The following is a 27,354-nucleotide window of genomic DNA, read 5'->3' on the forward strand; positions in this document are numbered from 1 at the left end:
AACAAAAAAAACTGATGACTTTTCTTTTCTTTTTGATTTCTTTTTTTTTTTTTTTTTATAAAGGTGGTTACGGACGATTTCAGTCATCTTGTTCCTGAATAAACAGGACATGCTTGCTGAGAAGGTGTTAGCAGGGAAATCCAAAATTGAAGATTATTTTCCTGAATACACACGTTACACTGTACCAGATGATGGTAAATGTATATTTTCACAATTTACTTATTATTATTATTATTATTATTATTATTATTATTATTATTATTATTATTATTATACAGCATCACACAAAGCCAAATCTCTATTTTGAAGCAGTAATAATTAACTTTTTTTTTTTAATTGATATATATTTTTATTTTAACAAACCAAATATATTTGAGCATACACATACAGTACTTACTATGGGGTCTATTCTCAAAAAAGCGCGTAAACCCTGCGTAGCCTGGATCTACGTGAGATATGCACCGCCACAATATGCGCATTCTCATATAGAAGTATTTGCTGCGTAGCTGGCTGTAGGTGAGGATTGCTGCTCTGCAAAGACACGCCTCTGAATGGCTAAGTAAAGGTGCCCGGAGTTTACTTTGAGTAGCATTTCTCATAAAACTAACAGTATGTAACATGTCAACTATAATTTGAGCTATAATATTTGTTTTAAAGATTGAAAGAACATTTCCTTTCAACAGCAAACATAAGTCTGGCCAAAAAAATAATACTTCTCTGAAAGTATGCTGAATAAGTGAAAGTAGGTTAAATACACAAATCAAAATACATTTTGGAGGATTTTACAGCATTTTATCAGCAATGCTAGAAAACCCCCACAAAAAACAAACCCAGCACTATTTTGTAACATCTTAAATTGCATGCGATATATTTAATTGTATAGTTACACAGAAGAGCACACCAACAATAGTAATTGCAGGTACGCAAAGCGAATGCCATCACTCAGAGAAGGGTTAACATAACACTCCCAAAATACTCTGTTGATTTCACCCAATGGCAACGTTTGAATACAGAGCAAGTGGCTTCTTCCGGCTAAGAAATCTTGTAGTTTTGTATCATAGTACTTTTGTACCATTATGTGAAGATAAATGCAACCCTCAGCAGTGTGGAGTAGTGGTTAGGGCTCTGGACTCTTGACCGGAGGGTTGTGGGTTCAATCCCTGGTGGGGGACACTGCTGCTGTACCCTTGAGCAAAGTACATTACCTAGATTGCTCTAGTAAAAACCCAACTGTATAAATGGGGTGGGAGTTCAGAGAAGCGTAGAGAGTGGCGAGAGAGAAACGAAACTTAAAAGAAAACATAACATACATACAGGAACAGTGAAGGCTATTGCCCAGCCTGACCTGTGTGGTTGTAGTGTTCGTGATTATTTTTGTTTACCTTCTTTATTTCGCTCTGTGAGCACAGTGTTTTTGTTTGAATATTTTATTTATTTTTGTTAATAAAAACGGCGGCGCCACGTCTCTTTATCATTTAATTTGAAAACTGCAGTGCCTGGTGTCAGTTTATTTACGTTCCTGCTTCTGCCGTGACGTCACCGCCCAGCCACCCTGCCACACACCCCTACCTTAGTTTTGTAATTAGCCCTTGGCTCAGTGACAAATCTAGCATGTTGGATTGTAATATGATGATGGCTGACTTTACCTGGAGAAAAACAAAAGGATCCCTCTGAAGTATAGGACTTGATTGCATTCAGTGGCAACTGCAGCAGCTTCACTGGAGGAACGAATGGATGTGATTTTTTTTATTTATTTTTTGCTAGTTCTGAAAAACAAGTGCCAAAGTCAATAGAGTTTGAAACATTTAAAACAGATGTAAACATGTACATTGCTATAAAATAAAACAGACAACACAGAAGTTAATAACGTATTATTATTATTATTATTATTATTATTATTATTATTATTATTATTATTATTATTATTACTAACAACTGTTTCACACAGCGTTTGTGTTTTAATCATAATTCTGGTTGTCTTCAACTGTGTTTACTACTCATGGCCGCTAGGCTGAAGCTCCTCTCGGGCCGAGTAGTTTACACGTGGTGTCTCCTTGTCTTTTGCCATTTCAGAATGCAATTATCTTCTTTGTATCTGTGGGAACTATTTTTTGCTAAACCACACATACTTTTAATCCTGCGCGCCCTGAAGCGCGTATCTGTGATCCAGATGTGTGCGCGCTTTTCTCACTCTTGTTCCAGAATGCGAATGGCAGCTCCGACCCGCATAAATCCTTGAGAATATGCCCCTATATGTTCAACAGGACCAAGTAGAAAAACTAAAGCAGTGCAAAATAGACTTCCAAAATATTATTATTATTATTATTTGTTTATTTAGCAGACGCCTTTATCCAAGGCGACTTACAGAGACTAGAGTGTGTGAACTATGTATCAGCTGCAGAGTCACTTACAACTACGTCTTACCTGAAAGACGGAGCACAAGGAGGTGAAGTGACTTGCTCAGGGTCACACAGTGAGTCAGTGGCTGAGGTGGGATTTGAACTGGGGACCTCCTGGTTACAAGCCCTTTTCTTTAACCACCGGTCCAGTGGCTAATCAGACAAGGGATAAGCACATCAGCAGCTTACAATGGCTGTTATACAATATTAAATTCTTTGTTATCACAGAGAAAGTACAATATGTTCTGATATTCATTTACTTATTGTTTTTCCCCATTGAACAGCAACACCAGAGCCTGGCGAGGATCCCAAAGTGACCAGAGCAAAATTTTTTATTCGGGATGAATTCCTTGTAAGTGTTTTTTTTTTGTTTGTTTTGTTGTTGTAAAACTAATGACATGGCATATATAATTTGGTAGTATTCATATCTGTTCTCAGTTTCTGTTATGTCTGAAAAATTGCTACAGTAAGGCATTGTTTCAGAGAAAGTTCAAGCTGCAATAATGCAAGATGTCCTCTTTACTTCCTGGTCATCAAGCTCATGTTGACCAAATTCTGGGGAGGTGATTCTTCCATTTGTGGTTGAAGATACAAACCACATATGATGGAGAAACTGGTTCCAGGGTAGGTGTTGTGTGTATGCAAAAAAGAGCTTTGTAATCCATGCCCCACATGGAAAGAGTGTGTTTGAAGGTGGTGAAAATGCCTAATATTTCTCCATTTTATAATTTAGCATAATTTCAAAGGCTTTCCAAATAAAAAAAAGAATTGGCATAAGGGGTGAAGCAACTCTGCTTGGTCACTTAGGCTGTAATGAAACCTGCCATTCCTCCAAGGTAGCAATGTTTGCAGAGCAGTCTGCTTGTACCGGCTATAACCCTTTATGACCCACTCACATTAGGCTTGTGTGACAGTGGACAATAGTGTTGAACCATAATCTCCATCCATATCTATATAAGGAATTGGTTCTCAGTGTGGCCATAGCACCTACAGTACAGAAATATTTTTCCAAATGACCCTGACACCTGACAAAGCAGTGTTCACTAGGCCAGGAGTTTTAAACCAGGGGTATGCATACCCCTGGGGGTACTTCTAAGGGGTCAAGGGGGTACAGGACAACTCAGAAATGCAAAAATAAAAATTTGTAAAAGAAAATAATGATCTTGAATTGATTTTCTGAACCATTTGTTTAGCAGCTCAAAGGTTAGTATAGTTTCAGAATTATCATCCGGATTTCCTCAGAGCACTCTATGCTCATGAATTTTACAGTATTCAACTCGTTGTATAATTGAATACATCGCTGCATTTTTTAGGAGTATAAATGTTCCGGTAAACATAAATAATAATCACAATACTCTGTTTTACATTTATAATCTTCAGATGTCTGCTATAACATTATGTACTCTTATTCAACACCTGGCTTAAGGTAGGTGGAATTACAAAAAAAAAAAATCTTTTATCAGTGTCTTCAAATCTGAAGCATAGCTCTTTTTATAACCTGTGTGATACCTAGTGGACAAGGTTCCATCTTTTGTTTCTAGACAGGACAGGCAATATTTACATTCTCCAGAAACATCTAAAAGTACAATAAACAGGGATGACATTTACCTTTTTTTTGGTGTTTTATTTCAGAGGATCAGCACAGCAAGTGGTGACGGCAGGCACTACTGCTACCCTCATTTCACATGCGCAGTAGACACAGAAAACATTCGCAGAGTGTTCAACGATTGTCGAGACATCATTCAGAGAATGCACCTGCGCCAATATGAACTGTTGTGATTGGGAACATCTTGGAACCTGTGGTTTTAAATTCTTTGTTCCGCTCTCTATAACTAGCCCACACAGGGTGGAAGAGTACTATTGAAGTGTGTGTGTCAAATCTTATTTGTATCTTTTTTTTTTGTTTTATAAGCCATTCTCGTCCCAGAACAACAGCCTTTTTTTCCGGGGGTGGGGGGGTGCTAAGTTACGTGTGCTTTATTGTTGGTTTTTGATACGCCTTCTTTTTTTCCCTCTCATTCCACTAAGCCTTTGGCTACCTCCTGTTTTCCATTTTCTTTTGGTTTTATTTTCCTTTTTTAATTGGACCTCAGCCTGCTGATTTTAAAGCGGGTTAGTGTTAGTACAGTCCTGTGTCATTCTCTGGGTGGCACGACATTCAGACCTATCCCTGTGTGGGTTTCTGTTTTTGTTTTCAACACTGAAGAGTACTTGATGGTGAAAAAAAAATGATATAATGCACTTTGCATCAGGTTACTAAATACCGTTGAGGAAGTATACACACAATGTAGCAGCACCACAATATTTATTACTCTGTCACAGTTTTTAGCGTTACGAGTTGCAGGTCGACTGAAAAATAACTGACCTCCTCTTTTAAGCCGTCTAAAGGCACAGAAGTAGAGTAGATAAAAGAGGCATGGTAAAGACGAGAAGCAATTTTTTCTGGTGTTTTTTGGGGCTAAAAGTCTCTGCACACCTCAGGCCTTTGAACAGCAGCTGCTTTTAGCCTATTGTGTCTAGGAAGAAAACTACCACACTCACTAATGTTATTTGTTCTGTCCACAAATGATCCTTTTAGCTTAGATCATTCTTGGACAATAGTCCTATAATATATTATATATTTTTTTTGTTTGTTTGTTTTTTGTTCTACTGCTGGTTTATTATCCTGTACAGACTGTAAAATGTAATATTATTTTGTACAACTTTATTGAAAAAAAAAATACTTGTAGAAGATCTTTGTGCCTTGATTATGGCTGTACCTGTAAAATGAGCTAAGATGTAAGTATGTTTTTGATTGCGCTGTACAGCTTGATGTCAACCCTATCTGCAGTTGTGACTGCAGGTAGGGACTTTATCTGTAGAGTTTAGTTTTTTTCTGGTTTATAAAAAAAAAAGGAAATGCTCTTTAGTAAAATCCTGTATAAATTATGCAAATTAACCACTTACCTACAGTGATGACCAGATGTTGCAGCAACATGCCTTTTTTCTTTTTTTTGATTCTCAGCTTTAAAACATTGGAATCCATTCAAATGTCCAAATTGCAACCTGGTGTTGTTTTACTAAGAAACAACTTTTTCGATAGAAAGTATGATTTGAAAATGTATATATATATATATATATATATATATATATATATATATACACATATATACATATACATACATACATACATACACACACACACACACACACACACACACACACACACACAGTTTGGTAATTCTTTGGTCATTCATAGACCTTCACAATTGCATAGGCATATTGTGAATGTGTGAGCACCATTAAGTAGGCTCTTCAATCCTTGTACCAACAGCAGCTTTTATTGTGCAAGTAAATAGTAAGAGAAAAAAATAAGGTGTAAACCCTTGTGTCTGACCTAAGAGAATTACAAAATGATACTTTTATTTCTCTTTTAATAAAGAGGCACATTAGAAAAGTTTGTTTTATTTTAAATGTAGAATTGAGATGTGTGACTATTTCTCAGACTTGAATAATTTATGCAAATTAAGTTTCTCAGAACAAGTTGTGGTACAGTGCGATTTTAAAGAAGAAAGAAAAGCAAAAATTGCTTTAGCAATAAGGCATGTCCTTTTTAGTAACTATTACACTGCTTTATATTTTATACATAGGTGTTATATGTCTCTGTGAGTATCATTTTCATGTGTCCAAGATAACCTGTACAATTTGTACAATGTTTAAAATTACAGTTGCAATAACAGAAACCCAGATAAGTGTTAGCCTACATTACTTCAACCACTTCATTTTACTGGTACTTGGATTATGAATTATTATTGTAATTTTGTGCACACTCAGGTTCCCACAATCCAATCAGTCCATATCTAGTAGTAAGCAACAGTAATATGATGTTATGTTTTTCTTAAACATGACATGTAGCTGTTAATGGGGTATGAGAGAAGTGTTAACACACAGTAAGGTACAACAGGAACACAAATTAATTCTTAAAACATTTTATTTTTAAAATTTGTGCAACAGTAACCATTAATACCATTAAAACTCTTAATATTTTATTTTACATTTCAATGAACTATTTGAAAGGTTTGTGCTTTTGATACAAGCCACACAATGGTGATCTGTTTTTGAGGAGCAAGGTGTGAATCACAGGGATTTGTGCTTGCTAACCAGGCAACTTACACAGTGAAGCATTCCTTTCAAGAGCTGAAAGTAAAATAACGTCAAGATGATCAACAGAGAGCCAGCAAAGCAGTAGATGGAAATGACAGTGCTCTCTCGTGGCAGAAAACACTTGGAAAGGGTGAAGTTTAATGACGATATGCTGCCCTGTGGAAGAGGAAAAAGTAGACAGTTATTTTTAACAAAGGTATATCTAATGTTTTAATGATTCACCCCATGTGTACAGCACAACAAAGAAATTAGAGGGGTGGCCACTGAAACTTGGAGCAGATGATGGAACGGTCGTTAGAAGACAAGCATGGCGAGATACGTTATCTCAAGTGAACAGCAATATTTGGTCAACGCCTTCAGCTATGGCCGACACCAAAGGTTATAGCCAAGGAATGGCCATGTGACAACTAGCCTAGTAGACCTGTTCTTGGTCATCAGCGTTGATCAACAACTGTGTCACTGATTCAGTTGGAGCATTCTGTAAGTTTTGTAGATGGTACTAAACAAAAAGGTAAGGTATTAACTTATGAAAATTTCAGTAATGGATGCAGTGAGCAATAAAAAAAAATGCAACGTAGTAATATTTACTGATAGCATTCATTTTCTTCCAAACTGCATCCAATCTCTCTAATTTTAGATTTACAAACAAGTGCAAAAGTCTGTTATCTACACTTTCAGCTGAATTGAAATGACAGAATACAATGTGTAACTAAGGTTATAGTCTAATATTAAATCTGAATCCTGAAACACTGTTGCATTCTGATGCAGAAGAGAAACGGATCATTTTTCTCAGAAATAGGATTCTAACCAGAACACTCTTAATATAAGAAGAATTAATGAAGTTGAACAACTTACTCTAGCACTTACACTACAATGTGTTACAAACTCTCCCTTTGCCACCAAATGTCAGAACTAGGAAAATGATGTTCCATTTCCATATATTTCCTTTTATATTGGGGAAGGAGGTGTACCAGCTATCTGGAATCATTACTAGTATATTGCTGTATGAGCTGTATGAAGTACTAAACCTAAATTGTATTTAATCATTGGACTCCTCTCCACTAAGGGGGAAAAGTCAATTTCATGCATTGTTTAGAATTTATATAACCCTATAATCTTAATTTTTTATATAGGCAGTTTACAACACACAGGTTGTTCCCAATCAGTTTGATACAGAGTTGGCACTAGAGCAGCTGAACATATGAGAACAAGTTTGATTTACCAGAATGAAGCTGGGGTTGTTGCGATTTCTCCAACTAAACGATGGGACGCTGACCTCAAGAAACGTTTCACCGTGGAGCACTTCACAGGCACTGTGGGTGTGGCCACTCAGAATCAACCTGGGACGAAACCACCATAGCAACTGCACAGAGAGAATGGGACATGACGCATGACAAGGGAGCATGCAAAACATACATTAAAAGACTAACCCACAAACTGAGGCCCAAGCAACAGTTCTAGCTAATAAATTATAAGCTACATTTCCAAATAATAGTATTTCCAATTTAATAAATAATACCTCAATACTAAAAAAAACAATCTTCTACTTACATGGGGTACCTCGTACACAAAAGCGGACATGGTTTGTAAAACATGTAAAAGAACAAAAGTAGAGCTAACCTGGTCGGTACCAATGTAGGTACCAGTCACTTTTATTGGTACCAAGGTCGGTACCAGTCATCTGGTTCATACCAGAATCAGTACCAGTGACCCAGTTCAGTCCGGTTTGACACCAAGACCGTTACCAGTGCTCCATTTTTGTGTACTCTATATACACAATAGTTTTCAACACCAGTCAGTTTACTCTCTGTTTTTGTGTGCTTACATTGCAAGGCTGAACTGTTTTTTCAACCTTGCACCATGCCTGGCTTTCACCTTTGTGCTGTTTGCAAGAGAAACATTCCAGCAGAGGATAAGCATGACAGGTGCATCCATTGCCTGGGAAGGGAGCATGCAGAGGGTTAGGGTTAGGGTTATTGGCAATCATGCACCACTGACACCTGGGTGATTACCACCATCAGGGCCGGTTACTCTGCAGTTTCAATTCAGCCCCCTCCCTTTCAGGGCATGATCGCAACAACGGTCATGAACCTTCAAGATACTGTATTAGTGTCTCAGGAAGTGGCGGCCTGTGACAGCGAGAACCCTGTTGCTGGTTGTTGCGCAAATGTATGCAGTTGGGACGCGGAACAGGAAACGTGTTGCTAGGCAACTAATTGAACTGTTAGGCTCGGCTACTGCTGAGCTGATTGGGGGTTCTGGATTGGCTGGGGGGGGGCATGCCCGGGGAGGCTGCTCCACCGCAATGCTAAACAGAGGGGCGATTTGTTGACATCAAGGAGGACAGCGTCTGCTCTGCAGGATAACTACTGTGGAACCCTTCAACTGCAAGGCGGTGCCTGTGAAGGCTGCTCAGCCAGGACTGTCGCAATGACCTGCAGTCGCTGGGAGGCCAGGACTTTGGGAGCAACAGCAGTAGGTTAGTTTAAGGGATGTTCATCCCAAACAGTATAGAGAGGGTTTTGTAGTGTAGTAGGTTCCTGGAGCAGGATGTCTCTTAGTGAGACTAGCGTTCGCCTTTGTTTTAGTTAACCTTATTAAATCTGACACTAGAGTTACTATTGCTAGTACCCTAGTAACAGCCTGTGTGCTGAATAAAATCTGCGTGCTTGTGTGGCGTATCAACACCCAAAGCTCTGTGTCTGCCTCATTATTACTCAGTGATGACCCACATACGTAACACTTCCCTCTGTTACACAGCCCTACTGCAGAAACAGGCAATTTCAATTGTTCACCCTTTCAACAAGAGAGAAGGGTTTTACTCCAGGTACTTTCTGATGCTGAAACGGGATGGCGGCCTCAGTCCGATCCTTGACCTCAGATAGCTCAATCTGTATTTGAGAGTACGAAGGTTCAAGATGCTACAACGCGGCAGCTGTTGCAGTCAGTAAGGTCAGGCAACTGGTTCACTACAGTGGACCTCAAGGACACCTATTTTCACATCCCTAAAAGATCTGGCCACAGGAAGTGCTTGCGGTTCACCTTTTAAGGCACCGCGCACAAGTTCAGTGTACTGCCGTTCGGCCTCTCTTTAGCTCCCTGCACTTTTTCAAAGTGCATGGATGCTATATTGGCCCCTCTGAGACTAAAAGGCATCAGAGTGATCAATAACCTGGATGGCTGGCTGATATGTGCAGAATCACCAGCATAGGCAGTGTTGCACATGGGACTGGTCACCAACCACCTCCAACGGTTAGGCATTACGGTGAACCAGTTGAAAAGCCAGTTAACGTCCTTTCAAAGGGCTGTCTGTGTCGGTGCTAGCCTCAATTCCGGAAACATGACCCCAGTCTGTGGGACGACAGAATCCAAAGGCTAACTGTGTACTGTGTCACGAGGAGAAAGGTGGTGACTACAGATGCTTCCAACCTAGGTTGGGGCCCTGTCTGGAAACACTTGGGGGTATAGGGCATCTGGGAACCCCCATGGGAGGGTCTCCACATAAATGTTTGCGGAGCTGCGGGCAGGTCATCTGGCCCTGCAGCATTTTTTCTGAGAGACAGAAGGGAGATGTGTGATCCATACAGACAACACCACAGTGGTGGCTTACATCAATCACCTGGGGGGTCTCGGTCTTGTGTTGCCTGAGAACTTTTGCTATGGGCTCACGAGCACTTGCTTTCAATAAGAGCAGTTTACCTGCCACAGGTGAGTAACTGGGCGGCGGACCTCCTCTCCACCCATTGTCCTCACTGGTATTGCTAGTGGAGAGCGGTCACCCACTCGGCATACCTCAAAATGGAGCGAGGTAACCAGTGGTGTACCACAGGGATCAGTATTAGGTCCTCTGCTATTCCTAATCTACATTAATGATTTAGATTCTGGTATAGTAAGCAAACTTGTTAAATTTGCAGACGACACAAAAATAGGAAGAGTGGCAAACACTGTTGCAGCAGCAAAGGTCATTCAAAATGATCTAGACAGCATTCAGAACTGGGCAGACACATGGCAAATTACATTTAATAGAGAAAAGTGTAAAGTATTGCATGCAGGCAAAAAAAATGTGCATTATAAATATCATATGGGAGATACTGAAATTGAAGAAGGGAACTATGAAAAAGACCTAGGAGTTTATGTTGACTCAGAAATGTCTTCATCTAGACAATGTGGGGAAGCTATAAAAAAGGCCAACAAGATGCTTGGATATATTGTGAGAAGTGTTGAATTTAAATCAAGGGAAGTAATGTTAAAACTTTACAATGCATTAGTAAGACCTCACCTAGAATATTGTGTTCAGTTCTGGTCACCTCCTTACAAAAAGGATACTGCTGCTCTAGAAAGAGTGCAAAGAAGAGCTACCAGAATTATCCCGGCGTTAAAAGGCATGTCGTATGCAGACAGGCTAAAAGAATTGAATCTATTCAGTCTTGAACAAAGAAGACTACGCGGCAATCTGATTCAAGCATTCAAAATCCTAAAAGGTATAGACAATGTCGACCCAGGGGACTTTTCTAACCTGAAAAAAGAAACAAGGACCAAGGGTCACAAATGGAGATTAGATAAAGGGGCATTTAGAACAGAAGATAGGAGGCACTTTTTTACACAGAGAATTGTGAGGGTCTGGAACCAACTCCCCAGTACTGTTATTGAAGCTGACACCCTGGGATCCTTCAAGAAGCTGCTTGATGAGATTCAGGGATCAATAAGCTACTAACAACAAAACAAGCAAGATGGGCTGAATGGCCTCCTCTCATTTGTAAACTTTCTTATGTTCTTATGTTCTTATATTAAAACTGAATCAGTCTCCCCAGGAGCACACTTCCTGGCGGGACCGTTTTTGAAGGGTGCTCGGAGGTTAACACCCCCTAAAAAGGACCTTGTCCCTTGCTGGCGACTTAATGTAGTGCTGGATGCGCTTACAAAACCGCCATTTGAGTCCCTACATTCAGTAGAGCTGAAATTCCTGTCATAAAAAGACATTTCCTGCTTGTTATTACCTCTGCTAAGCAGGTAGGAGAAATGCAAGCATTCTCAGCAGCGAGAGCACTAATCCTGCTTTCCATATCAACCAGTCAGTGGAATTGGAGGCCATCCACCCTGCCAGTCTGACAGGGAGATAAAGTTCCATAGGCTTTGTCCGGTTAGGGCACTGGCGTTATATTGACTGCACCCAGAGTTGGCGGTAATCAGAGCAATTGTTTATTTGCTTTGGGCCTAAGTTCCACGGACTGTCTAAACAACGGCTGTAAAGGTGGATTGCAGACACGGTCAGGACTGCATACAATCTAGCCAACCTGCCCCCACCTGAAAAGGTCACTGGTCGAAAGCTCAGTTTATTGGGTAGCAAATACTAAACAAAGACACATTGGTCCAAATTAATTTTATTATCAACCAAAGCCAATCTATCAATACTTTGCACGACAAAAGCAACCAGTCCTGTTTCTGCAACTGCGGACAATCAATCATAGCCTGTCAGCTTGACTGGAGCTCAGACAGCATCTTTCAACAACAACAAACCGAGACACTTACAATTCAGTAATATTGTTCCATTCTGATATTTGGCACTGTCCAGATAAACTATAAGCAGTTCTGACAAGTAAGTATGTATATAATCCTTTATGAACAATTTTGGGACTATTTTCCTAAAACTTCTCAGCGGAAGGGTGCCTGACGAATCATAAAAGTTCAAGGTAAATGTAGGTTTATAAGAAAATAATGAGAAAATATAGTTTTCTAATTAAGCAATAGTGCACTCTTGATGAAAGCTCTACCATGTGGTATTTGGCCTTGTCTTTCGTTAGCACCCTCGCCTTCGGCTCAGGGTGTATAACTCCATAGATAGGCACTAACGCTTAATTTGTACATCTCACTTTAAGAAAAACTGCAGTGTTTCATAACAAGGTTTCTGTAAGGCATTTTCACCAGCAGTGCCATTGTCTCGTGACTCATAACACCACCATGCTCTCACACCAGGGAAAATCTCTTACCTTTCGGGAAGCCTCCTGGGAAAGAACATCATACTGCTCTTTGAACACCAGGTTCTTCTCCTCAGGAGCAGCTGAATCTTCGCCAGTACATTCAGCATCACTCACTCGATAAAGGGGATAATGCTGAACAACAGAACAGAAGGAAAAGCATCTCAAATAACTTTCATGGCAGCATGCAACAGAATGTCAGTTTAGATTCAGGTGAATAATAAGTATCATCGTATTTGCCCCTAGCAAATATAGATAACTTCCCCAATGGTCTCCCTAAAATATTCTGTATAATAATGTACATTTTTAATTTATGTCCCTGTCTCTATTTAATATTTATGTAAATATAGGTGAATAGTCAGATCTAAATTTTAACAAGTGTAATATGCATTTTATGCAAGACAAATGTAGAAGCACAGTAATACAATGTGAACTCAAGATCAACTCAACTAAACTTCATTGTCAATATCAGTGCCCAGGTCTGTTTATGAACTATTTCTAAAGGCAAGTGTGTGTGTGTGTGTGTGTGTATATAAACCCAAATAGTTATTCTAAAAAAATTTAAAAAGCATACAGTAGCATTCCCACTCTTTAAATCCTGCATCAAGCTTGGCAGGATAAAAGTTCAGATTACCGGCTATTTTTTTTATTGGAATGCTATTCCATGTACTAATTGTGTTCCAAGTCTAGATTGGTCACTAATTTGAGGAAAGTGTTTCTTAAACTTGATGGGAATGGAGTTTTCCACCACAAAGCTTCAGGATCCATCAATAAGGCCCAGCAAAAATTGGGCATTGATAAGCAAAGTTGGTCATTTATTGAGTTTCATGTTCGTCCCTTTTTAAACATTGAGTTACACAACCCCGTTTTTTTTCTAGGCCACAGCTCTAAGCATGCATGCCTTAAAAGACGAGGAGAAAACAGAGCTTAAAGAACAGCAAAAAATAAATTGAGAGAGAAGTAGAGGGAAATAATGTTTTAAACAAAGTTCATGAAAAGCAGCAGAGTAGAAGTAGCAATATTCTGGAACTAAAACAAATCTCAGCCAATAGTATCTTCAACAATATCTGAAAATCTCCCAATGCTTTACCAGACTTCAGAGGACTAACAACTCCTGCTGTTGACAAAAAGGATATAACAGACTGGGATAACTGGTTGTTTAGTCCATTATATCATACGTCATTTTTTAATGTGGGCATCTGGGTTTCCACCCCATCCATTCACTGTTCAGATGATGAGCTGAAGAAGTACAAATAATTAAATCTTTAACAGTCTGCAATATGCTGGAATAAAATGACTAAATGAGACATTATATACAGTTGCAGACAAAAGTATTGGCACTGTACACTTAAGACAAGATAATTCAAGAAAACATCTTAAATACAAGCATTTAGTGAAAATTAGCCACTAACATATATGGCACAATTTCTGTTAGTTCAACCAGCAATCTTTATAAATTTTTTTTTTTAAAAAAGCACTGAAGCAATTTCAAATGTTTGTTCATGACAAAAATATTGGCACCTTTACATTAAAAGTCTGTAAAAATGTAATAGAACTAATTAAAAAATATATGCACTGATTGAAAACCATTACACAGTAAGTAAGCTGCATAATAAAGTCAATAGCCAGAAAAAGAGGTAATTATTTCCAACATCTGTCGAAGAAGAACATTTGGCAACACAGCAGGTCATGGTCAAGACAAAGGAGTTAGATTCATGTTTGAGAAAAGCACTCGTAGCAAATTACAGCAAAGGAAATGGCTACAGAGCAGTATAAAAGAAATATGGAATACCAAAATCCACAATCAGAGCAATAATCAAGAAGTGCCACAGGACAAATTCAACTGAAGTGCTTGAAAGAAATGGATGTGCAAAGAAAATACAGGTACAGCATGTAGGAGAATCGTCCAAGCACATAAAAAAATCCAACATTAACAGTCAACATTTAGTCATCTAAAATTTGCCAACAAATAAATATCAACAGGAATCTGAAGCACTCTTCAACAAAATGATCTGGTCCAGAGACTAATTGGGGTGTTTTAGCAGTTCAGGGACTGGAGACATTCATGTGATTGAAGATCGAATGAATGCAGCCATGTATCAAAATATTCTACAAAGTCTGATCCAGTTGCAGATTGGATTGATCCATCCAAATCCCCTCGAGGGGTTGTTTCTGATATTTACAATAACCTGCAACAAAAATCTTATGGCTCCTTGGCTGTTGTTAAAATTTGGGATCGGGAACCCGGGAGTTTGGGAAGTCCCCCTAATTGGGATAATGTATGGACAAATACCTTTTCAGCCTCAAAAAAACCTGCCCATCAATTAATACATTATAAGCTTATTCACAGAGCGCATGCAACTCCCTACAGACATTTTTGTATGAAACTTATACCTGATTTTTTCTTGTAATATTTGCAACCTTGGTGCACCTGGTACTGTGCTTCATATGTTCTGGGACTGCTCAGTAATTGCAGCATTTTGGAAATGCGTAGCCAATGTGCTTTCTATATTGTTAAGTTCTCAGCTGCTGCCAGAACCCTGTTTATTTTTGCTCAATGATGACTCACTAGTTGACCTTAATGCAATGCAATGTAAAATTCTGTTGGCAGGGTTGACAGCTGCAAAAAAGTTATTCTCAAACTCTGGAATGAGCCTGCAACAGATGCAGCCTACTACTGGTTAACTGTGTTTAGAGATATTGTTCATCTGGAGCGGGCAACTGCTAGATTAAATGGGACAAGACCGGGGACAGTGGAGACATGGGATTCAGGTCTCCACCTCCCTGGCCAAACTCCTGCTGGAATGACTATGTTTTCCCTTTTTTTTCTCTCTGCTGTGTGTATGAGGTTTTTTTGTTTATAATTATTTGTGTTTGTTTTGCTTTGTCTGGAAAAAATAAACAGTTGATCACAGAAAAAAAAACATTCTACAAAGTACAATGATACCGTCTGCTCGTAGGCTGATTGGCAGACAGTTTATCACAACAACAAGCCAAAGCATACGGCTAAGTCAACTCTGTAATTCATGAAGAAAACAAAGGTACAAGTTCTGGAACTGCCTTCGCATTCACCAGATCTCAATTAAATAGAAATGCTTTGGACTGATCTGAAAAAAGCTGTAGACAAGAAAGCCATAATAAAAGCAAAAGGACACACAAAATACTAAAACAAATACTTTAAATGAAATAAGTTTGTTTTTTTATGAAGATTATTTGTTAAATTATTAGAAATTGTGTATTTTGCTTTTTGTTTTGTTTTTTTAAAGTGGTTAAAGTTTACTAAATACCTGCCCTTAATCTGTTACCTTGAATTATGATATAATACTTTTGTCCACGACTGTATACTGCTTCAGAAATTAGAATTAGATGTCCAGAAAGCATTTAATTCTAGCTATGTATCAGATGGATTTATTATCTGTGCTCCTGCAAATAAGAACACATTCTAAAACTTTCAAGAGCAAGTAGCTTCAAAATACCTTCTTTATGATACTTGCCATTATTCTGAGTAGTTCTGAGTGTAGCTGCTCAAATACTGAGTTTTCTAGATTTGTTTTAGCTGTTTAAAAAAAATAAAAATAAACAGGAACTTGTACATTTCTTCTAACCTTGCACTTCTCCATTCCAGGTAATGGATTTCAGAGCTACCTTTAGCATCCCTTCACCACACAGTTTAGTTGCTTTAAAAAAAAAACAATCAGGTCCTGTTAGTTATTGCTGAATGTGATCTAACTGGACAGTAAATTGGATAAAACATAGTGTAGATAAAACTTATTCAAGTGACACATCTACGTTTTACCCGAACAAACCAAAAGTAAAAATTGCAGAGGCTCCATGTTTCAAAAAAAGTCCCCCATTGTCTCACCCTGTAAAAGCATGACTGTGAGGTGTGTAGGGTGAGTCATACTGTTTAGAGGTGTGCAGGTTTGTGTCCTGGCAGTGAAAAATCACCAGTCATGGCTGGGGATTCTAGAGGGCTACAGCGGACCCTAATGACTGGTAAGCTCAAGTGAACACCTGCTGGGCTGGCCTTTGTCCTCCAGAGGCTGGTAACTCACATAAGCGCTCGAGTTCCTGGATGTAAAAGAGGCGATTGGCTTGATAGTGGGATCAGAGGATGCCCACTGACCGTCAGTTCTCCTGATCTGTGGGGATAATAGGGCCCATTGCTGTGGAATAAACCATCAGTGAATGTTGATAATGACAAACTTTTTTTTACATCACCCAGATAGTGATCTTACATATACGTTTTATTTTGCAGGTTGTACAATGACTGTTGCAGTTCTGCAGGTTTTAATGTCAATTTGCGGGTCTGACCCACAAAATGTGGGTCACTTGTGTGGTCTGATTTGATCTGGTGAGGGAACGTAATTGGACATTCTAAATTGGGGGACAAATCAGGGGTAAAATATTGTTGTTTACCAGTCTGACTGCTGCAAAGAACGCTATTTTGCATACATGGATTGTTCCAGAACCCCTGAGAACCGTCACTCTTTTAGAGATATTGTTGGGTTAACAAGTCCAGTCACTGTGGCTGCTTGGTTTGGCTTGGAAGCTTATAATCAATTCATGAATTATCCTGGATAAGCCCTTTTAACATTTCTGTTATATATGTTTGTTTTTAAATATAGTTTATTGCTTTTACTATATCTTCAAAAATAATACCTGTATCCCGAGTTTGTAAAACACTATAAAAAAATAAAAAATAAAATAAAATAAAGTCAGAAATGGAAACAGTTCAAAGCACTCAATATTAAGTGCTTTGATTAGAGCAGCAGTGTGCAGTAGTGGTTAGGGCTCTGGACTCTTGACCTGAGGGTCATGGGTTCAATCCCAGGTGGGGGATACTGCTGCTGTACCCTTGAGCAAGGTACTTTACCTAGATTGCTCCAGTAAAAACCCAACTGTATAAATGGGTAATTATATCTAAAATAATGTGTAAAAAAATAATGTAATTGTATGTAAAAATAATGTGATATCTTGTAACAATTGTAAGTCGCCCTGGATAAGGGCGTCTGCTAAGAAATAAATAATAATAATTAAAATTATGGTACTCAGAATTATTTCAAATATCATAATAAGGGAAGATAATGCTAAAATGTCACTTAAAATACTTGCTTGTTAATAAAAAAAAAAAAAAAAACATGTGAATTAAATACAGAAGACATAAAGGGATGAGTATAAAGACATTTTAGCCATGGCAGCAAAAGAGAGAGAGGGAGTAAGCATTGGTACTTATTGTTAAATGTGGTATCAAGGTTGGTATCAATAAAAGTCAACTGCTTCAAAGGCTGAACCTGCTGAACAGGACATGCTGTTTGTTAGAATCTGACTTGGAATCAAATGGTTGCTGAAGGAAGGGAAATTCACCAGGTTAACATGCAAGGGAGGACAGCGGGGGGGGGGGGGGGGGGGGGGGGGGGGGGGGGGGACGACACAGTAAGCAAAGTCCCACCACCACATGCAAACGCAATACCACAACACTGATCAAAGGTTCTTGTTTGCTTCCAACCTCTGCTGATCAGCGTCAGCAATGGAAGACACTGGCAGGGGTGGTGGTGAGGGCTTCTGTGTAGTGAGCCATCACAGGTCTCCTACACAACACAAGTGGACTGGGGGAGGAAAGAAATAAGGATTTACAACATGTCTCCAAGGTCACCAGATGATCTTCAATGGCAAGGCAATGGTTCAGTAGTTAGGGCTAATAATAGCAGCAACAGGCGTATAAGCCATTGATATAATGGTAACAAAATGTTCATTTCTCACATACTAACAGTATGAACCAATACACTCCTATGGCAGTATACCAGTCCCTGTGTGGTACCGTATTAGGACCACTGTGCAGTATTTCTTCCAAATCCATTGTGTTATCATTGCTAGTAATTATGTGCTCTGAAAATCTACTAGGACAAGTATTCTTCAGGGTAAGACATTTCTTTATAATGGTATCCTAACAGGCCTAGTACTTTTTTCTACATTTTCTTTAAATTCAGATCGACATTTAATGCCCTAGTGTACAGGCAACTGGGCATCGTGGTTGTTCAAAGGGCATTAGTCAGCTTCATTATCTTATATCAATTCTTCCTAAACTGAAGAAGCTGATTTGAAAATGTATTTGTAAGAAGTTCCCTGTCTATAGAATGATAAAGTCACTGAGCCACACAATGCTGCTGCAGAACAATGACACCTGACAGATAGAGGCACTGTATTTTGGGCAACACTTAATTACTGTGTTGCTGGTAAACAAGCAGAGCCAGATTAAAAGACATGGAGGCTCTATGCATATTATGGCGAATGGTGTTCTTGGCATATTGGTTAATCCAGCCCTGCGTTAGTAACCTATTGTCACAAAGACGGCCGGAGTGGGTGGCGTCAGACCAGAAACAGGAAAATAAACAGAGAGAGATGTAGAGTTTGGTGAAGCTGAGCGAATGCTTTCGCTCAGCATTTAATAATTACACAGAACAGAAAATAAAAGGGTTGAACACAAAACACAGGACATGGCACTTCACGCCAAAATAAAGAGACAAACAAAACGGACTACACAGACAAACACGGTGAGCTTCTATTCTTCACAATTACCTCCGTCTCCAATCCCGTTCTCCACTCACCGAACACACAACCCCGAGTGAGTGAAACGTGCATCTATTTATACTGTTGTGCTGGGATTCAATTACTAATTAATTATTCACTTGAATCCCAGCACGTGAATTAATTACGTGCAACCTCCTGCGCGCATATTACTTACTTTAAATGCACGTGCAGTGATGTGCAATCCCGTGCCTAAATACAATTATACATTTTTAAATACACGTGAAACACAGACCCGTTTATATCCCGTGTACCAATGACTATACACCAACATTAACACAAGCACCATACAACACATAACACAGAAAATACACACAGGGGCGGGCACTTCGTCACACCTATACCAAGCCATATTTTGGGGGCCATCTATATACTCACTCTTCCACAACAACCAGGGTACTCAAGATATGAGGCTTGTTAAACTATGTATGCCTTTATTGCCTTGTACCATACGACAGCAATCACATGCAAGTGATAATAATACAATCTCACACACAGGGGCGGGCACTTCGTCACATATACCCCCCCCCCATGCAAAGCACACATGGCCTCAATGGCCACCTCCCCCCTTAAAAACCCAGCAGTCCAGAACAAAGTCTTGGGCTGGGAAGGGAGGCTTCAGTGGGCCCATTGCTGGCAATGCTGTCAGCACCCCTGCCGGTAGTGGCACGGCTGACAGCATGCTGGTCCACTCCTGCAGCGAAATTGCTGCGGGGGATGCTGGTCTCCTGACCTCCCCCACCTTCTTCGTAGCCAGTAGCTCCCCTTTGTGGGGCTCCGATCAAAGTACTTCCGGCAGCGAAGGAGCTGCAGTGGGAGCAGGTGTCCGGACCTCCCCCACGATCTCCGGCAGCGAAACTGCTGCAGTGGGAGCAGGTCTCCGGACCTCCCCCACGATCTCCGGCAGCGAAACTGCTGCAGTGGGAGCAGGTCTCCTGACCTCCCCCACGATCTCCGGCAGCAAAACTGCTGCAGTGGGAGCAGGTCTCCTGACCTCCCCCACCTTCTTCGTGTCCAGCAACTCCCCTTGGTGGGGTTCCGGCCACAGTACTTCCTGCTGCGATGCGGAGCAACTGGCAGCCCCAGGCGATGCGGAGCGGCTGGCAACCCCAGGCGATGCGGAGCGACAGGCAACCCCAGGCGATGCAGAGCGACAGGCAACCCCAGGCGATGCAGAGCGACAGGCAACCCCAGGCGATGCGGAGCGACAGGCAACCCCAGGCGATGCGGAGCGACAGGCAGCCCCGGGCGATGCGGCGCGACAGGCAGCCCCGGGCGATGCGGCGCGACAGGCAGCCCCGGGCGATACCAGACAGGCATCCTTGGGCGAAGCGTGGCAAGCATCCTTGGGCGACGTGTGGCAGGCATCCTTGGGCGAAGCGAGGCAGGCATCCTTGGGCGAAGCGAGGCAGGCATCCTTGGGCGAAGCGAGGCAGGGAGTCAGGACAAGCTAGGGTGCGGGTGTTGGCCCTCTTCTCCACCTCTGCCGCCGGGCGGTTCTTCCCCGTGCTTCCCTCAGCAGCCTATGCAAGGGCTGCTGAGGACCGCCAGCATCTAGTCCTGGTCCTTCTGGTGAAGGGAGAGGCAGCTCCTGCTCCTCTCCCCCTGATGGTGATGGAGGCAGAGGCAGCTCCTGCTCCTCTGCTCCTGGCGGTGGCGGAGGCAGAGGCAGCTCCTGCTCCTCTGCTCCTGGCAGTGGTGGAACCAGCAGGTATTCACCCTCTGCTGGTGGAGGTGGGAGGGGCAAGCAGTCCTCCCACAACAATGAAGGTGGAACCAGCAGGGATTCACCCTCTGCTGGTGGAGGTGGCGGAGGCAGAGGCAGCTCCTGCTCCTCTGCCCCTGGCAGTGGCGGAGGCAGAGTCAGCTCCTGCTTCTCTGCTCCTGGCGGTGGCGGAGGCAGAGGCCGCTCCTGCTGCTCTGCTCCTAGTGGAGGAAGCGGTGGAGGTGGCGGAGGCAGAGGCAGCTCCTGCTGCTCTGCTCCTAGTGCCGGAAGTGGTGGAGGTGGGAGCAGCGTGTAGTCTCCTGGCGATGGAGGTGGGAGCAGCGTGTAGTGTCCTGATGTTGCAGGGGACTGGTGTGGCTCTGCCTCTCTTGCAGGGGACTGGTGCAGCTCTGCCTCTCTTGCAGGGGACTGGTGTGGCTCTGCCTCACTTGCAGGGGACTGTGGTGGAGGCAGTGGCGATGGGGCGGACGCTGGCCACTCAGAGGGAGACTGGCGGTGTTGGCTCCCTCTACTGTGGTGGCTGGGCTGGTGTGTGCCGTGCTCCCTTCAGCAGCATAAATAAAGGCTGCTGGGGGACACCAGCATCCTGCCCTTCTCCCCCCCAGAAAAATTCAGGGGGTTGAGCCTGTAACTCCTCCCCTTCTAGCTCTTGGGACGGCAGCAGCAGGTGAACCAACAGGCATGCTTCCTCTGCTGGTGGACACTGGGACAGCAGGCCTTGTTCCTCTGCTGGTGTAGATGGGGACAGCAGGCATTGTTCTTCTGCTGGTGGAGGTGGAACCAGCAGGCATTCTCCCTCTGCTGGCAGCTTGGGTCCTAGGGCTGTGGAAGCCCCGACTTCCCTCACTTCGGGCTGTGGACACACCGACTCCTCCCTTTTGGGCTGTGGATGCACCGACTCCTCCCTTTTGGGCTGTGGACGCACCGACTCCCCCCTCTTGGGCTTAGGACGTTTGGGCTCCTCCCACTCAGGCGTAGGATGCTCAGGCTCCTCCCGCTTGGGCTGTGGACGCTCAGGCTCCTCCCGCTTGGGCTGTGGACGCTCTGACTCCTCCTCATAACTGCGGAAGGGACAGTTGGCGAACAGATGATCCTGGTCGCAGAGGAGGCACCCCGGCGTTGGCTTGTTAAATCGCCGTGGATGTCTGGCCCTTAGGTGGCACTCCTCTTCCCTGTCCTTCACCTCTTTATCCTCCTTCCATCCCATTTTATATATTTATATATATATATTTTTGTAATCAATTTATTTATTTTTTTCTTCCCCCAAAAAAATGCGGTTCCTGCTCTGGTCTGACACTTGGAGGCGCTGTTACCCCACGATGACACCACATGTCACAAAGACGGCCGGAGTGGGTGGCGTCAGACCAGAAACAGGAAAATAAACAGAGAGAGATGTAGAGTTTGGTGAAGCTGAGCGAATGCTTTCGCTCAGAATTTAATAATTACACAGAACAGAAAATAAAAGGGTTGAACACAAAACACAGGACACGGCACTTCACGCCAAAATAAAGAGACAAACAAAACGGACTACACAGACAAACACGGTGAGCTTCTATTCTTCACAATTACCTCCGTCTCCAATCCCGTTCTCCACTCACCGAACACACAACCCCGAGTGAATGAAACGTGCATCTATTTATACTGTTGTGCTGGGATACAATTACTAATTAATTATTCACTTGAATCCCAGCACGAGAATTAATTACGTGCAACCTCGTGCGCGCATATTACTTACTTTAAATGCACGTGCAGTGATGTGCAATCCCGTGCCTAAATACAATTATACATTTTTAAATACACGTGAAACACAGACCCGTTTATATCCCGTGTACCAATCTATACACCAACATTAACACACGCACCATACAACACATAACACAGAAAATACACACAGGGGCGGGCACTTCGTCACACCTATACCAAGCCATATTTTGGGGGCCATCTATATACTCACTCTTCCACAACAACCATGAGGCTTGTTAAACTATGTATGCCTTTATTGCCTTGTACCATACGACAGCAATCACATGCGAGTGATAATAATACAATCTCAGTGTTCAGGCATTTAATTTACATTCAAACATCTGTGGGAGCATAGAACACAAAATGATGCAATACGGATCACAGACATAAATAAATGCTTCAGTCCCAGGCAGTAAAGTACAAAAGCATTAGCAAGTGCATAATATAACATCCACTGGGGTTAATGGGTCAGTGGTTTTGTTAGTTTACCAGAAAGTCCAGCAGCTATTATTAAAGCCCTGTAAAAAAAATAAAAATGTAAATGTTTTTTTTTTTATTCACGGCAGTGTCATGGGTAAAGCATCGTTATTCACGGAATGTGCACAATTTTATAAATTACGTGTACAGATTATTTTTTTAAACAGCAACTAGAGAGATAAACGCACTAAACATCATCAAAATTAAGATCAAAGTTATTCAAGCACTTTATAATAGCTTGTGAAATGGTGTTGTAATTAACAGCCTGTAGGTAAAATGTATCTGCAGGGACAGCTTTCAGTTCTACATCAGATGCATGTTCACCATTTAGACCTTGCAAAACAAATACAACGTGTAACACATAGTGATCGGTCATTCTAAAACCCACCCGGAGTCGGCCCGGATGAATATTTAAATGCCCAGAATGTACTAGCATGTCGACCGCCCTATGATCTCATGACAAAACGTCATTATATAGTGAAAAGTAATGTTTATATGCTATTATGTAGCATGAAAAGTACAATTATATACACAGCTAAAACACCCGGTCATTCAAATATAGTCTAATGCACCTCCAGTTGCCTCCGGTCACCTAAAGCCCTGAGGGAACCGGAGGCGACCGGTAGACCAGACATGCCTGGGGTGTTTTAGCTGTGTTTTTTGCTGTCGTTCTTGTTACTATTATTTGCTGTTGTATTGGGAAAGAGAGACAAAGAAAGTATGTAGTACATTCTTTAACAGCAAACCAGCAACCAAACAAACAACTTCAACTTTCTCTGTTCCTCCGTCCTGCTGCTCAGTCACTAGGCTTTTTTTGTATATTATTATTATTATTATTATTATTATTATTACTAATGTTAATAACGGCTCATTTATGTGGTAGCTGCCTGGCCTACTCTACAAGGCAAGTCTACAAAAATGATCCTCTGGAAAAACAATTACAGTTTAATGTTTTATGTTTACCCAACATAGGCAGTTACTGTAGATTTAAATAACGATGTGACACTATTTGGCATCTACTGTGCCCAACACTGTCACTGCCAAATAGTGTCTCCATTCGCTACTCTCTCTCACTCTGTAGATAGAAAACACCTTAAGTATTAAGTTTAAGAATAACACATAAGGATTCATTTCCCCTTTACTAGGGTATTGACTTCAATGTGATGAGCTCCTGAGCTTCTGAGTGAGTGAAGTAGGTAGGTAGGCAGGTACGTAGGTAGGTAGGTATGTATGTATGTATGTATACGAATATATAAGTGAGACAGCATCTCCTGGAAAATTTATTTGATCAAAACTTTGTCACAAACAAAGTCGGCAGTAACGTTGTGACAATGAAATGTAACAATGTAAAAGTGTTAGCTAGGTTTTACATTTTAGTGATATACTATATCCTTAATTGTAAAACTGTTTTTGCAGTGGTACAGAAATAGGCTTTACATTTAATAAATTGACCTATTCTGTAATGGGAAAAGTATCCTAATGTTAAAAGGGGTATGATAGTGTTGTATTGTTATTTCATTTATAATACACACAGTACATGGCGCTGCAGATTTTTTGACTGGAATGTAAGAGCAGGAAGGAGGAACATAGTGTGTCAATATAGATGTTGTTTGAGATTTTTCTGTATTGGGCCACAGCTGTGGACAGAACAGACAGACGTAACACCAGAAGTCAAGTGTTTAGAGAGAAAGAAAAAGAACTGCGAGAAAAATACTAGCAAACCTGTAAGTGAAGCCAACTGCTTAATAAATGTGTGTTGTTTTGTTAAAGTTGTATTGATTTGCCTAAATCATTAATAAAAGTAAGTGGCAATGAAACACATAGAAGGAAGTTGATGTTCTTTGTTTGGTTGCTGGTTTTGCTACAAGCTAAAGAATGTGAAACGTACTTGCTTTGTCTCTGTTTCCAGATACATTAATACATAAATACGTGTAATAATAATAATAATAATAATAATATGTTTCCGGACAGGTTTTAGGACGACCCCACACTGATCTTCGACTCGTGAGTGACCACTGACAAGCAACCAGACTGTTTTACCAATTCCATAATCTCCTGCTTGTGATATGCAATCTAGGCGGGAAATTAAAATACTACCACTGTAAACAGGAAAATGTATATCTCTAAAAAGTCAAAAAATGTGTCTGCAGCAGACCGCGTAAAGCAGATTCCAACAGAGTTTTACACAGTGGTGGAGTTATGCTCTTCTGTAAGTCCTGCAACGTTACTGTAGATCACTACCGAAAATCGTCTGTTGACAAGCATTTAGATTAAAGTATTCACAAACAGAGAAAGGTGAAAATCCAGAGCAGTACCACAACTGCTTTACTTGCAAAGAAACAAAAAACGGTGACTTCCATGTTCCAAGAGTCCACTGAAAGCCGTGAAGCACGAAACACATTACATTTTGACCTGACAGGCGTTTGTTTGCGCAAATATCCGTCTTGTTTCAACATGGATTGCTGGTCATCCTCTTATTGTGCCAGAAACTATTGGGTCTGACAGCCTCAGCCATATCGGCCATTCAGCTGGGTCTGCTTCGCATGCGCCCGCTACAAGCTTGGCTCAATGCGTTCCACCTCGGCTGACTGTGTCTCACGTGTGCTCGGCAGCCCTCCGCTGGTGGAGGACGACCTCTCACCTGTGCGAAGGTGTGCAAATGGGAATAGTGTTGAACCGCCAAGTGGTGATGACAGACGCCTCCAACTTGGGTTGGGGAGCGGTCTGGGAAGGCAGGAGTACGCAGATCCTGGCTGGACCGCTGGACATCTTTTCCCCCCTATACCGCTGCTCCCGGCTTTTCTCGAAAAAGTCCGGTTAGAGAAAACGTCAGTTCGTGGCCCAGGAGAGTCTGGTTTTTCAACCCTGTTCCAACTGTTGCACGGCCAGCCCTGGGAGATTCCACTTCACATGGATTTCCTCAATCAGACGAAAGGCTCTCTTTGGCACCCGGACCCAGGAAGGTTCCGGCTATGGGTCTGGCCCCTGAAATGGACCGCTGGTTAGCACTAGGGCTATCAGATGCTGTTGTGTGTACATTGCAGAACACTAGGGCAGACTCCACTAGGTCTTTGTATACCTATAAGTGGAGGTATTTCCAGGCTTGGTGTCTGTCTAGAAGTCATGACCCCATATCTTGCCCTATGCCAGTCAGCTTACAATTTCTGCAAGAACTGCTTGATGCTGGTAGGTCACCTTTCACCTTGAAGGTGTATTTAGCAGCTATCTCTACTTGCCATGCTCCCATAGATTCATTGTCTCCGGGCGCGCATTTTTTGGCTACCCGTTTTCTTAAAGGCGTTCAGCGATTACCCCCTCCTAGGAGGACTGTTCTCCCTGAATGGAGCCTTAATGTTGTACTGGAGGCTCTCACGAAGGTCCCGTTTGAGCCCATACACTCCATAGAGCTGAAGTACCTGTCTATGAAGACAGCCTTCCTCTTGGCTATCACCTCCGCTAAGTGGGTCAGTGAGCTGCAGGCGCTGTCTGTGCACAGCTCCTGCATGCGTATTTGGGAGGACTGCAACAGGGTGTCTATGAGCACCAACCCTGCTTTCCTCCCCAAGGTTATCACATCTTTCCACGTTAATCAGTCTGTGGAATTGGAGTCCTTCCATCCACCTTTGTTTGCTTCAACGGAGGATGACAGATTGAATTTCCTCTGCCTAGTGCAGGCATTGAGATGCTACGTGCATAGGACAAGAGCTCTGAGTCAATCTGACCAGCTCTTCATCTGTCACAGGACACGGACCCTAGGACAGCCCCTCTCTAAGCAGCGTCACATTGGATTGTGGATACAGTCTCGACTGCATATAATAGTGCTGGCTTGCCCCCACCTGGTAGGATAACTGCACACTCCACTAGAGGATTGGCTACATCTTGGGCCCTCTTCAGAGGTGCCTCGATGTCTGATATTTGTACTGCGGCTAGCTGGGCTATGCCACATACTTTCTCCAGGTTCTACCGTCTTAATGTGGTAGACCCTGCCTTGCCTTCTGTAGGCACAAGGGTCCTTGAGGGTGTACGTTCACACCGCTAACCTCTGGGTTAGACAGTGTTGTGCATCCCTCATATGCTGCCGTTCCTTCTCCCTCACAACGGCTCTGGTATACATTATCCCATACATAATGTCATTGGTGGTCATCTTCTAATTGAAAGGGAACCTTAGGTTACTTACTGTAAACCTGGTTCCCTGAAAGAGAAGACGACCACCAACCGTGAGGTCGTATCAGTCGCCCTCACGGGTTCGATGGAAAAAAGAAATGGCTTCCTTGGGATGAGAGTTTTATCCCCTCGGTGGGCG

General features: G+C 41.9%; 2 protein-coding genes across 5 annotated transcripts in view; one reads left to right on the forward strand and one right to left on the reverse strand.

Annotated features, from left to right (window-relative positions):
- LOC117394828 (guanine nucleotide-binding protein G(olf) subunit alpha) overlaps positions 1–6,121 on the forward strand; it is a 153,299-nt gene extending 147,178 nt beyond the window's left edge. For all 3 annotated transcript variants that reach the window (XM_033993451.3, XM_033993452.3, XM_059015653.1), the window contains 3 exons: positions 64–194; positions 2,684–2,751; positions 4,032–6,121. In XM_033993451.3, the coding sequence (XP_033849342.3) occupies positions 64–194; positions 2,684–2,751; positions 4,032–4,178 (346 nt within the window). In that variant the 3' untranslated portion in view covers positions 4,179–6,121. The remainder of the gene's footprint in view (positions 1–63; positions 195–2,683; positions 2,752–4,031) is intronic.
- Positions 6,122–6,351: 230 nt separating this feature from the next.
- Positions 6,352–27,354, reverse strand: part of mppe1 (metallophosphoesterase 1) — a 45,371-nt gene continuing 24,368 nt past the window's right edge. For both annotated transcript variants that reach the window (XM_034058249.3, XM_034058244.3), the window contains 3 exons: positions 12,530–12,652; positions 7,765–7,905; positions 6,352–6,698 (listed from right to left, as the gene is read on the reverse strand). In XM_034058249.3, the coding sequence (XP_033914140.2) occupies positions 6,516–6,698; positions 7,765–7,905; positions 12,530–12,652 (447 nt within the window). In that variant the 3' untranslated portion in view covers positions 6,352–6,515. The remainder of the gene's footprint in view (positions 6,699–7,764; positions 7,906–12,529; positions 12,653–27,354) is intronic.

This window comes from Acipenser ruthenus, chromosome 3 (assembly GCF_902713425.1).
Source record: "Acipenser ruthenus chromosome 3, fAciRut3.2 maternal haplotype, whole genome shotgun sequence".
NCBI classification, from domain to species: Eukaryota; Metazoa; Chordata; class Actinopteri; order Acipenseriformes; family Acipenseridae; genus Acipenser; species Acipenser ruthenus.